The 13265-nt window shown below is 37.2% G+C and overlaps 1 protein-coding gene across 3 annotated transcripts in view; it reads left to right on the top strand.

Annotated features, from left to right (window-relative positions):
- Positions 1-13265, top strand: part of LOC135696597 (uncharacterized) — a 47302-nt gene that overhangs the window by 10978 nt on the left and 23059 nt on the right. For all 3 annotated transcript variants that reach the window (XR_016144870.1, XM_089113756.1, XM_089113757.1), the window contains 3 exons: positions 92-188; positions 1154-1267; positions 1848-1994. Coding sequence is in view for 2 of the 3 variants with exons in the window: in XM_089113756.1 (XP_088969882.1) it covers positions 92-188; positions 1154-1267; positions 1848-1994 (358 nt within the window). In the remaining variant the exon portion in view is untranslated. The remainder of the gene's footprint in view (positions 1-91; positions 189-1153; positions 1268-1847; positions 1995-13265) is intronic.

Raw genomic sequence — 13265 nt, 5'->3', positions numbered from 1 at the left:
TGTTTATCTCTTGCTTACGAAGTCTACACTTGCTGGATTGTAGCTTTTTTCCTGTTAAAGTCACCGCTCATGTATCTTTTTCTCTATTTAGATCCGGATTGATGTCACAGGCCCAAGCTACCATGGGTTCTTCAATCTGGCTAATATATCCTTCTCACCTGAATGCCTCTTTCGCAATCACACACATGGTTTGTTTCCAGGAACTCTTATTTTATTCAAATTTATTTTATTCAAATTTCTGTTGCACAGATAGAGAATAGAGAGCTTTCGTTTGACACATAGACCTCTGTGTCTTATTTCATTATCAGCCATTCGTCCGTAGTACCGAGTACTCATGGTTCACTTGACCTACCCGCCTTGTGTGTGAACCTCCTCATAACAGTTTCAAACTGTTGCAAAAGTGCATTACTTTGCTTTGGGCAGGGAGGGCTGATCATTAGGAACTGACTACCATAGTAAGCTTAAATATAGTATGAATTGTGGTAATTGGGTGTTACCAAGATATGAGGTTTGAAGAATTCTTTGCCTTGAATTAGCATTGCTGGACAAACATTTTCACTCTCGAAGAAGAGTGCTATCCGGCATATTGCATAAAAATAGTCTTGTTGCATCAAAGCACGTATCACACATTTTCCAAATCAATTATTTTGCCGTATCAAAACACATATCAGAAACTTAGGTGTGAGGATGGCTGAGAACCTAGGGCGGTAGAGCCTATTGCAGATTGAGGGAGCTAAAGCCCTTTGGAGAGCGAGAAAAATCAAGGGAGAAAAAACCAAGAGTAGGCCGACTTTGTGCATGGTTTTAAGTAAATGTTTGAAATAATTGGGGGAGCTAAAGCCGCCCCCCGCTTCCTTAGTTACTGTCTGTGGTTCGAGTCAATGACATGACGAGACTTTACTCCATGTGTGGTAATCCCGAGGTGTGGTTACATCGAGAGGTAGTACCAGGACACTGCCTGGTAAGTTTAGCGTCTCAGTTTTCTAGAAACCTCCTTCAGAAGCTTGATAGCAGCAACTATAAATACAGATACAAAAGCAATTGTCCTCCGTTTTCTTTATTTTCTTTTTACTTATGCCTTTCATTTCCATATATTCTCCCTATAACATAATCTAAGAATATTTTTCACTAGACAATCTTTTCCTTTTTGCAGTCCCAAGCAATCGATCCGATATTTTCGTTTGCCATAGTGGCGAGGATATCTCTTCTTCGCTAGTCTGCAACCTCAATGCGGATTGCTTTGACGGCAGTGATGAGATGAATTGCAGTGAGTATGCTTTCCGTCAATAGAATGTTTATTGTCACATGGAACGCCTTGCCTCATTTTAATTTCCAATATTGGATAAGGGTTTTGAGATGAATGAATAGAACCTCGTGTAAGCTAACAGAAGAAGTTCAAATTGAAATCACTGCCTAGAGAATGAAATCAAGTTTTTATTACGCCCAAGTTTTTCAATGCTCTCTGGTAATTGCAAATTTTTTGAATGGAATAACGTGCAGGGAGTGAGAGGAAGTAGACTGTGGAGTGAGGTATAGGTAATAGATATCAACGGGGGGGGGGGGGGTTGTGTAGAAGTAGGGGATTTGAAGGGAAGAAATGTAGTATGCGGAGAAGTGTAGAAGAAATACTTTGTATTGGGTTTCATTGCTAAGAACTATTTTCTATGTAGATAGGGCATTTAAGGCAAATAGCTGCAGGAGTGTTTTTAAGAAAAAAAGGAAATATTTTTTAGGACCTATTTTGCGTGACAACAGCTTCTAGAGCTGCTTCAAGTTTTAGTTTTTTCAAGTTTTTGAAAAGAGATCAAGTATTTTTTTGAATTTTTTTATTTTTATTTTTTCTCCAGAAAATCACTCGGAAACATGCACATTTGAGAAATCCTTATGCAGCTGGCGAATTGAAGTGAATGCAGCTACATTATTGCGCCGCCACAGAGGTCGTACACCTAGTTCTGGAGTCGGCCCATCTAAAGATCACACCAACAAATTTATCAGTAAGTCCGTCGATTCTTCAGAATTTTGTTATTGAATTTCAGAGCATCAATTGAATATTGAGACCGGGTAAGAGCAAATTGATAGGGTAATTGTTAGAAGCAATACAATTTCAAAATTTTAAAAGTTTAGCGTCCAGATACTAAATTTACTTGCCTTTAAAGTTAACATACTATTTAAACTGTGTCAAACAATAAAAAAGGATGGCTTTATGATAAACTCTCTGTGCATTTCATGAATAAAATAACTTATTAAGGATAGTGTATCGTTTTTTGAGTATTTTGTGCAGAATAATGAAAAATTTCAAGATTCTTTCTCAGAAGTTTTCACGCTACCTCTTTTGAAGTCACTCAGTGACATGCAGAGGCTTCGGAGGCTGTCCAATTGTCCCAACTACTTTTACTAAACCCTGGAAAACAACAGCCCTAGAATCGTAGCAATGTTTTGCTGAAACAATTTTTGTTTTTCCAACTTCTATGTCTTCTCAGAATCATTATTCACTTCGATCGTTTATCACTTCGATCGTTTATCACTTCGATCGTTTATCACTTCGATCGTTTATCACTTTACACATAGCAGAACTGGTCGAGAAACGACAAAGATTTAAGGTTTTCAGAAATCCTCATTCAAATCAACCTAACATACAATAATGTTGATAAAATAGGAAGTAGAGAAAGATAAGTTTAAGATATTCTTTGCCAATCTAACTCATTTGCTCATATTGAAAACATTTGAGTGCCGAAATTTCCCTGTACGCTTTCACATTTTTGTCCTTCGCATCGAGAGGAATATTTACAACCCGACCGTGGACAAAGACAGGGAAAAGAAACTTGGCACCCAACCTTGCTCTTATGGTGCAGATTCTCTTGGCAATATGTTGGTTTTTGTTGGCATAGTATTGAACGAGAATGTAAGCCACTGCAAGCTCACTATCACGATGTACAGTGAGAGGGAAGATTTGGCCATTTACGACCATGGGAATTCGAACTGAAGTTGGTTGTGGCTCAGTTGGGTCGTATTCAGGAATACAATCGTCGTCAACAAATGAGTTAGATTGGCGGTCTGTCTTGCAATGATCAAATCGGGGAAATTCCTGTTCCAATTTGACGTGCAGAGGCAGATCATAATTTTGTTCAGCTAAGATTGTGTTCTCGTTAATCAACTTAGATTGTCCTACAGCGGGACTTTGTGATGCTGTATCTTCATCTTCGTAGTCATAAAGCGATGTTTCAGTATCGAAATGGTCATCTTTCAGCTCATATGATGCATGGCTTTGTGACGAGTGACAACCTGAATCTACCTCACACCAATGGTCTTCCATAGCAGCCAATTTCTCAATCATTCTTTGATACTCGTCAACGACAGAGCTAGCGACTTCTGCAGAAATATTATGATGTGATTTTGAATCACTGTATCTGCTGTTACGCTGGATCCTTCCAGAAAATGACTGCCTCTGTGCATGACTGTCGAATCGAGACTGAATTGGAGCCTGGAAATTCTCGAAAGAATCGATCTGGCTGAGCTTGTGATGCACTCTACTTGCTTTTGTTTTGAAATCTCCGCTCTTGTGGGCGATAGGTGGAAATTGGCCGTTTGTGTGCTGGTCACTGTTTGCAATGTTTACCTATAAAGACAGACCAAAATGGTTTTGGTCAAAACCACATACTCCTAGGTGATTTGTCAGATATATAGTGTATCTACCAATATTTATGGTATTTGTACAGTATACTTTTGACATCATTGTGTAAGAAAGCCATTTTCGATACCGAGATAGGTACCAATTAATAGCTATACTTTACCTGGCAACTATGCAGTTGATATGTACATTTGAAAGAGCCTGGTGCATTTGAAAGGCGTTTCTTACTTATTTGGTCAATAAAATGCTTATTTTCTTGTTTGGTTTTGTATCGATACTGCTAAAGGTTAGTTTGTGATGAATATACGTTGGTCACATTGACGGGAGTCAGGAAAGGACATCCTATCCTAGCAAAAAACATTCATCAATAATTGAAGTGGTATTGCTTTCTGTGAATAAAAACTCACCCTTGATGTTTGCCGTCTCGGAGTTTGTCTCTCCTCACGCAATTCTGCATTCTTTTCTGCAAAAGAAAATACCAAGATGAAGTTTAATCCAATTCTGTCTCCTCAATTTCAATGATCTGGAAAGAATCATTTCTTTATAGCGTATTCTTTTTTAGAGTATTCTGAATTTCTTACCTCTTTCTGTGCGATTTCTTCTTCGAAATATATTAGTAAGTTTCTTTAGCTGTGAAAGTTTGTTCGTCTGAGAGGCTACAAAACAATGTAGAGGTTGAATATGGTCACACTAGAAGAAAAATATCTCATTCAATTTTTATTGATGGTGTAGCCAATCTGTTTTGATTTCAAAGAATTTGATCCATGTTTTCTGTTCTTTATGACTGCATTTGAGAAGCTTCTTAGAAACTATATTTCTAATGACACTTTCTCCCTTTGCATTTATTTCTTAAACTTATCACTGCTGACTGAAATTCTTTTTTGCTAGTAAGCGACGTTTTGGAATTGGCAACATAAGCCTCCGCGTGAATAACAAAGTTTGCAACCATTTATCTTGTTTATAAAGCAATCTACATATTCAGTTTACCTTCAGGCCTCTTGAACTTTGACAGCGCTGCTCCCATAATCTTATTCCCTGACTTGGCTAAATTTTTCGATTAGATGTCTGTATTTTTCGTCGTACTGAAGTTTGCGAATTCACTCCGATCTCTCGGATGAGCCAGTGCAGTTACTGTAGTCGCTGAACTGACAACTCATCGACTGATTGGTTCTCCTTTTATATGCGTTGAGATTCTCAATTAACGTGACGTCACAATGAATTATTGCCTGATAGTGGCCTTATAATTAATCTTACGTAACAAAGAAATCCTCGCCACTCGAAGAGATCATGGAAACGAGGATCACCAACACGGTACCATTGCTTTGTCTCAGTCTCCTCGATTTAGGTAGTAAGGAAAAGCTGCAATGATCTGGTTTCTCGATCCTATCTCAGTCCAAATCATTGTTCGACGACGTTGTTCAACCATGGAGAATTATCTTCAATATTACCCCTAACTTTATGAATTACTCCAGTGCTCAAAAGTTCTGCATACTATGTGTAATCACCATGTCCATCTGTATACTCAAGCCTACAAATGCTATGAATATCAAAGCTACTATTTGATGAACTTTTTAAAGCATATATTCGGAATAAGTTGATTTTTTCAGTTTAGCTTCGTGTTGCATATTTGCTCATGGGGTTTGTCAAGAAACGAATGCTCAGGAAGGCGTTTTTGCAGTTAAAACGATAGTTCACAAGCGATTGAAAACGATTATTGATGCGGTAATTTTCTTGCAATGATTTGACTTTTAATATTGTGAAAGTTTTGACAGGATAATTGTCCTCTCTTCTACAATATATTTGACTCGCTTTGTTGACTTGCTGACTACATGAATTCATGTAGATCGAAGTTGCTATCGATCAAACGGTTTGAGGTTTAGTCAAACCAGACAATGATCTTGTTGGTCTTTGTGTTTTTTGCAGTCAGAAATTCCATGACGTAGACACATGTGGTAAATTTGTACTCTCTTAGAAGAATTTAAAGTGGAACATTATTTCGATATTTGAATTGATTTCATGGACTCAGAGAAGGTTTTCTCTGAAATGATTTCTGAATCAGTTTTCATATGCAATGAATGAATTTTCTGAAATTCCTTTAGCATCTCGTTGACTAACAAAGTTTTTCTGAGGTCAGGAATTTTCTTAGGACTCATTTCTTCATGTTTCTAGCAACAGAACTCTATTTTCAACAAATAAATTTCTCTACATTGTGTTGTTTTCGGTTTTCTGTTTTCTGGAAGTTCTACATTCCAGCAGATGATTTCAGGCCATAATTGGTCGACCATTTATTGAAGAAATACCGACCTGAAAGTCTTTTACTGTTTTCACATTTATCCAGGCTCATAGACGCTACCTCACAATTTTGATATTGCTTTTGATGCTTTATGATTTCGCCAAGAACAAAACTGCTGGTACATATTGTGCGGCATTATATTTTGTAACATTTTCTTCGATGTTGTCCTATTTTGTGCAACAAACCCTTCTACAAGACAAGTCAAGAAACGACAAAGATTTAAGGTTTTTAGAAATCCTCATTCAGATCAACCTAACATACAATAATGTTAATAAAATAGGAAGTAGAGAAAGATAAGTTTAAGATATTCTTTGCCACAATCTAACTCATTTGCTCATATTGAAAACATTTGAGTACCGAAATTTCCCTGTACGCTTTCACATTTTTGTCCTTCGCATCGAGAGGAATATTTACAACCCGACCGTGGACAAAGACAGGGAAAAGAAACTTGGCACCCAACCTTGCTCTTATGGTGCAGATTCTCTTGGCAATATGTTGGTTTTTGTTGGCATAGTATTCAACGAGATTGTAAGCCACTGCAAGCTCACTATCACGATGTACAGTGAGAGGGAAGATTTGGCCATTTACGACCATGGGAATTCGAACTAAAGTTGGTTGTGGCTCAGTTGGGTCGTATTCAGGAATACAATCGTCGTCAACAAATGAGTTAGATTGGCGATCTATCTTGCAATGATCAAATCGGGGAAATTCCTGTTCCAATTTGACGTGCAGAGGCAGATCATAATTTTGTTCAGCTAAGATTGTGTTCTCGTTAATCAACTCAGATTGTCCTACAGCGGGACTTTGTGATGCTGTATCTTCATCTTCGTAGTCATATAGCGATGTTTCAGTATCGAAATGATCACCTTGCAGCTCATTTGATGCATGGCTTTGTGACGAGTGGCAACCTGAATCTACCTCACACCAATGGTCTTCCATGGCAGCCAATTTCTCAATCTTTCTTTGATACTCGTCAACGATAGGGCTAGCGACTTCTGCAGAAATATTATGATGTGATTTTGAATCAGTGTATCTGCTGTTACGCTGGATCCTTCCAGAAAATGACTGCCTCTGTGCGTGACTTGCGAATCGAGACTGAATTGGAGCCTGGAAATTCTCGAAAGAATCGATCTGGCTGAGCTTGTGATGCACTCTACTTGCTTTTGTTTTGAAATCTCCGCTCTTGTGGGCGATAGGTGGAAATTGGCCGTTTGTGTGCTGGTCACTGTTTGCAATGTTTACCTATAAAGACAGAACAAAATGGTTTTGGTCAAAACCACATACTCCTAGGTGATTTGTCAGATATATAGTGTATCTACCAATATTTATGGTATTTGTACAGTATACTTTTGACATCATTGTGTAAGAAAGCCATTTTCGATACCGAGATAGGTACCATTTAAAAGCTATATTTTACCTGGCAACTATGCAGTTGATATGTACATTTGAAAGAGCCTGGTGCATTTGAAAGGCGTTTCTTACTTATTTGGTCAATAAAATGCTTATTTTCTTGTTTGGTTTTGTATCGATACTGCTAAAGGATAGTTTGTGATGAATATATATATACGTTGGTCACATTGACGGGAGTCAGGAAAGGACATCCTATCCTAGCAAAAAACATTCATCAATAATTGAAGTGGTATTGCTTTCTGTGAATAAAAACTCACCCATGATGTTTGCCGTTTCGGAGTTTTTCTTTCCTCGTGCAACTTTGCATTCTTTTCTGCAAAAGAAAATACCAAGATAAGTTTAATCCAATTCTGTCTCCTCAATTTCAATGATCTGAAAAGAATCATTTCTTTATAGCGTTTTCTTTTTTAGAGTATTCTGAATCTCTTACCTCTTTCTGTGAGATTTCTTTTTCGAAATATATTGGCAAGTTTCTTTAGCTGTGAAAGTTTGTTCGTCTGAGAGGCTACAAAACAATGTAGAGGTTGAATATGGTCACACTAGAAGAAAAATATATCATTCAATTTTTATTGATGGTGCAGCCAATCTGTTTTGATTTCAAAGAATTTGATCCATGTTTTCTGTTCTTCATGACTGCATTTGAGAAGCTTTCTAGAAACTTTATTTCTAATGACACTTTCTCCCTTTGCATTTATTTCTTAAACTCATCACTGCTGGCTGAAATTCTTTTTTGCTAGTAAGCGACGTTTTGGAATTGGCAACATAATCCTCCGCGTGAATAACAAAGTTTGCAACCATTTATCTTGTTTATACAGCAAATTGACATCTACGTTTACCTTCAGGCCTCTTGAACTTTGACAGCGCTGCTCCCATAATCTTATTCCCTGACTTGGCTAAATTTTTCGATTAGATGTCTGTATTTTTCGTCGTACTGAAGTTTGCGAATTCACTCCGATTTCTTTGATGAGCCAGTGCAGTTACTGTAGTCGCTGAACTGACAACTCATCGACTGATTGCTACTCCTTTTATATGCGTTGAGGTTCTCAATTAACGTGACGTCACAATGAATTATTGCCTGATAGTGGCCTTATAATTAATCTTACGTAACAAAGAAATCCTCGCCACTCGAAAAGATCATGGAAACGAGGATCACCATCACGGTAACATTGCTTTGTCTCAGTTTCCTCGATTTAGGTAGTAAGGAAAAGCTGCAATGATCTGGTTTCTCGATCTTATCTCAGTCCAAATTATTGTTCGACGACGTTGTTCAACCATGGAGGATTATCCTCAATCTTACGTCTAACTGTATGAATTACTCCAGTTCTCAAAAGTTCTGCATACTATGTGTAATCACCATGTCCATCTGTATACTCAAGCCTACAAATGCTATGAATATCAAAGCTAGTATTAGCTGAACTTTTTAAAGCATATATTTGGAATAAGTTGATTTTTTCAGTTTAGCTTCATGTTGCATATTTGCTCATGGGGTTTGTCAAGAAACGAATGTTCAGGAAGGCGTTTTTGCAGTTAAAACGATAGTTCACAAGCGATTGAAAACGATTATTGATGCGGTAATTTTCTTGCAATGATTTGACTTTTAATATTGTGAAAGTTTTGACAGGAGAATTGTCCTCTCTTCTACAATATATTTGACTCGCTTTGTTGACTTGCTGACTACATGAATTCATGTAGATCGAAGTTGCTATCGATCAAACGGTTTGAGGTTTAGTCAAACCAAGCAATGATCTTGTTGGTCTTTGTGTTTTTTGCAGTCAGAAATTCCATGACGTAGACACATGTGGTAAATTTGTACTCTCTTAGAAGAATTTAAAGTGGAACATTATTTCGATATTTGAATTGATTTCATGGGCTCAGAGTAGGTTTTCTGAAATGATTTCTGAATCAGTTTTCATATGCAATGAATGAATTTTCTGAAATTCCTTTAGCATCTCGTTGACGTACAAAGTTTTTCTGAGGTGAGGAATTGTCTTAGGACTCATTCCCTCATGCTTCTAGAAACAGAACTCTATTTTTAAAAAATAAATTTCTCTACATTGTGTTGTTTTCGGTTTTCTGTTTTCTGGAAGTTCTACATTTCAGCAGATGATTTCAGGCCATAATTGGTTGACCATTTATTGCAGAAATGACGACCTGAAAGTCTTTTAGAGTTTTCACATTTATCCAAGCCCATAGACGCTACCTCACAATTTTGATATTGCTTTTGATGCTTTATGATTTCGCCAAGAACAAGACTGCTGGTACATATTGTGCGGCATTATATTTTGTAACATTTTCTTCGATGTTGTCCTATTTTGTGCAACAAACCCTTCTACAAGACAAGTCAAGAAACGACAAAGATTTAAGGTTTTTAGAAATCCTCATTCAGATCAACCTAACATACAATAATGTTATAGAGAAAGAGAAAGATAAGTTTAAGATATTCTTTGCCACAATCTAACTCATTTGCTCATATTGAAAACATTTGAGTGCCGAAATTTCCCTGTACGCTTTCACATTTTTGTCCTTCGCATCGAGAGGAATATTTACAACCCGACTGTGGACAAAGACAGGGAAAAGAAACTTGGCACCCAACCTTGCTCTTATGGTGCAGATTCTCTTGGCAATATGTTGGTTTTTGTTGGCATAGTATTCAACGAGATTGTAAGCCACTGCAAGCTCACTATCACGATGTACAGTGAGAGGGAAGATTTGGCCATTTACGACCATGGGAATTCGAACTGAAGTTGGTTGTGGCTCAGTTGGGTCGTATTCCGGAATACAATCGTCGTCAACAAATGAGTTAGATTGGCGATCTATCTTGCAATGATCAAATCGGGGAAATTCCTGTTCCAATTTGACGTGCAGAGGCAGATCATAATTTTGTTCAGTTAAGATTGTGTTCTCGTTAATCAACTTAGATTGTTCTACAACGGGACTTTGTGATGCTGTATCTTCATCTTCTTCAGTATCGAAATGGTCATCTTTCAGCTCATATGATGCATCGCTTTGTGACGAGTGACAACCTGAATCTACCTCACACCAATGGTCTTCCATAGCAGCCAATTTCTCAATCTTTCTTTGATACTCGTCAACGATAGGGCTAGCGACTTCTGCAGAAATATTATGATGTGATTTTGAATCACTGTATCTGCTGTTACGCTGGATCTTCCCAGAAAATGACTGCCTCTGTTCGTGACTTGAGAATCGAGACTGAATTGGAGCCTGGAAATTCTCGAAAGAATCGATCTGGCTGAGCTTGTGATGCACTCTACTTGCTTTTGTTTTGAAATCTCCGCTCTTGTGGGCGATAGGTGGAAATTGGCCGTTTGTGTGCTGGTCACTGTTTGCAATGTTTACCTATAAAGACAGAACAAAATGGTTTTGGTCAAAACCACATACTCCTAGGTGATTTGTCAGATATATAGTGTATCTACCAATATTTATGGTATTTGTACAGTATACTTTTGACATCATTGTGTAAGAAAGCCATTTTCGATACCGAGATAGGTACCATTTAAAAGCTATATTTTACCTGGCAACTATGCAGTTGATATGTACATTTGAAAGAGCCTGGTGCATTTGAAAGGCGTTTCTTACTTATTTGGTCAATAAAATGCTTATTTTCTTGTTTGGTTTTGTATCGATACTGCTAAAGGATAGTTTGTGATGAATATATATATACGTTGGTCACATTGACGGGAGTCAGGAAAGGACATCCTATCCTAGCGAAAAACATTCATCAATAATTGACGTGGTATTGCTTTGTGTGAATAAAAACTCACCCATGTTGTTTGCCGTTTCGGAGTTTTTCTTTCCTCGTGCAACTTTGCATTCTTTTCTGCAAAAGAAAATACCAAGATAAGTTTAATCCAATTCTGTCTCCTCAATTTCAATGATCTGAAAAGAATCATTTCTTTATAGCGTTTTCTTTTTTAGAGTATTCTGAATCTCTTACCTCTTTCTGTGAGATTTCTTTTTCGAAATATATTGGCAAGTTTCTTTAGCTGTGAAAGTTTGTTCGTCTGAGAGGCTACAAAACAATGTAGAGGTTGAATATGGTCACACTAGAAGAAAAATATATCATTCAATTTTTATTGATGGTGCAGCCAATCTGTTTTGATTTCAAAGAATTTGATCCATGTTTTCTGTTCTTCATGACTGCATTTGAGAAGCTTTCTAGAAACTTTATTTCTAATGACACTTTCTCCCTTTGCATTTATTTCTTAAACTCATCACTGCTGGCTGAAATTCTTTTTTGCTAGTAAGCGACGTTTTGGAATTGGCAACATAATCCTCCGCGTGAATAACAAAGTTTGCAACCATTTATCTTGTTTATACAGCAATTGACATCTACGTTTACCTTCAGGCCTCTTGAACTTTGACAGCGCTGCTCCCATATTCTTATTCCCTGACTTGGCTAAATTTTTCGATTAGATGTCTGTATTTTTCAACGTCTTGAAGTTTGCGGAATCACTGCGATCTCTTCGATGAGCCAGTGCAGTTACTGTAGTCGCTGAACTGACAACTCATCGACTGATTGGTTCTCCTTTTATATGCGTTGAGATTCTCAATTAACGTGACGTCACAATGAATTATTGCCTGATAGTGGCCTAATAATTAATCTTACGTAACAAAGAAATCCTCGCCACTCGAAGAGATCATGGAAACGAGGATCACCAACACGGTAACATTGCTTTGTCTCAGTCTCCTCGATTTAGGTAGTAAGGAAAAGCTGCAATGATCTGGTTTCTCGATCTTATCTCACTCCAAAATATTGTTCGACGACGTTGTTCAACCATGGAGGATTATCCTCAATCTTACGTCTAACTGTATGAATTACTCCAGTGCTCAAAAGTTCTGCATATTATGTGTAATCACCATGTCCATCTGTATACTCAAGCCTGCAAATGCTATGAATATCAAAGCTACTATTAGATGAACTTTTTAAAGCATATATTCGGAATAAGTTGATTTTTTCAGTTTAGCTTCGTGTTGCATATTTGCTCATGGGGTTTGTCAAGAAACGAATGCTCAGTGAAGGCGTTATTGCAGTTAAAGCGATAGTTCACAAGCGATTGAAAACGATTATTGATGCGGTAATTTTCTTGCAATGATTTGACTTTCAATATTGTGAAAGTTTTGCCAGGAGAATTGTCCTCTCTTCTACAATGTATTTGACTCGCTTTGTTGACTTGCTGACTACATGAATTCATGTAGATCGAAGTTGCTATCGATCAAACGGTTTGAGGTTTAGTCAAACCAGACAATGATCTTGTTGGTCTTTGTGTTTTTTGCAGTCAGAAATTCCATGACGTAGACACATGTGGTAAATTTGTACTCTCTTAGAAGAATTTAAAGTGGAACATTATTTCGATATTTGAATTGATTTCATGGACTCAGAGAAGGTTTTCTCTGAAATGATTTCTGAATCAGTTTTCATATGCAATGAATGAATTTTCTGAAATTCCTTTAGCATCTCGTTGACGTACAAAGTTTTTCTGAGGTTAGGAATTTTCTTAGGACTCATTTCTTCATGTTTCTAGAAAGAGAACTCTATTTTTAAAAAATAAATTTCTCTACATTGTGTTGTTTTCGGTTTTCTGCTTTCTGGAAGTTCTACATTTCAGCAGATGATTTCAGGCCATAATTAGTCGACCATTTATTGCAGTAATACCGACCCGAAAGTCTTTTAGTGTTTTCACATTTATCCAGGCTCATAGACGCTACATCACAATTTTGATATTGCTTTTGATGCTTTATGATTTTTGATTACTTCAAGAACAAAACTGCTGGTACATATTGTGCGGCATTATATTTTGTAACATTTTCTTCGATGTTGTCTTATTTTGTGCAACAAACCCTTCTACAAGACAAGTCAAGAAACGACAAAGATTTAAGGTTTTCAGAAATCCTCATTCAGATCAACCTAACATA

The sequence above is a fragment of the Rhopilema esculentum genome, chromosome 18, assembly GCF_057945365.1.
Source record: "Rhopilema esculentum isolate cy_ngs chromosome 18, ASM5794536v1, whole genome shotgun sequence".
Taxonomy (NCBI): domain Eukaryota; kingdom Metazoa; phylum Cnidaria; class Scyphozoa; order Rhizostomeae; family Rhizostomatidae; genus Rhopilema; species Rhopilema esculentum.
The sequence above is the reverse complement of the archived record's forward strand: the minus strand, read 5'-3'. Positions and strand labels throughout refer to the sequence as shown.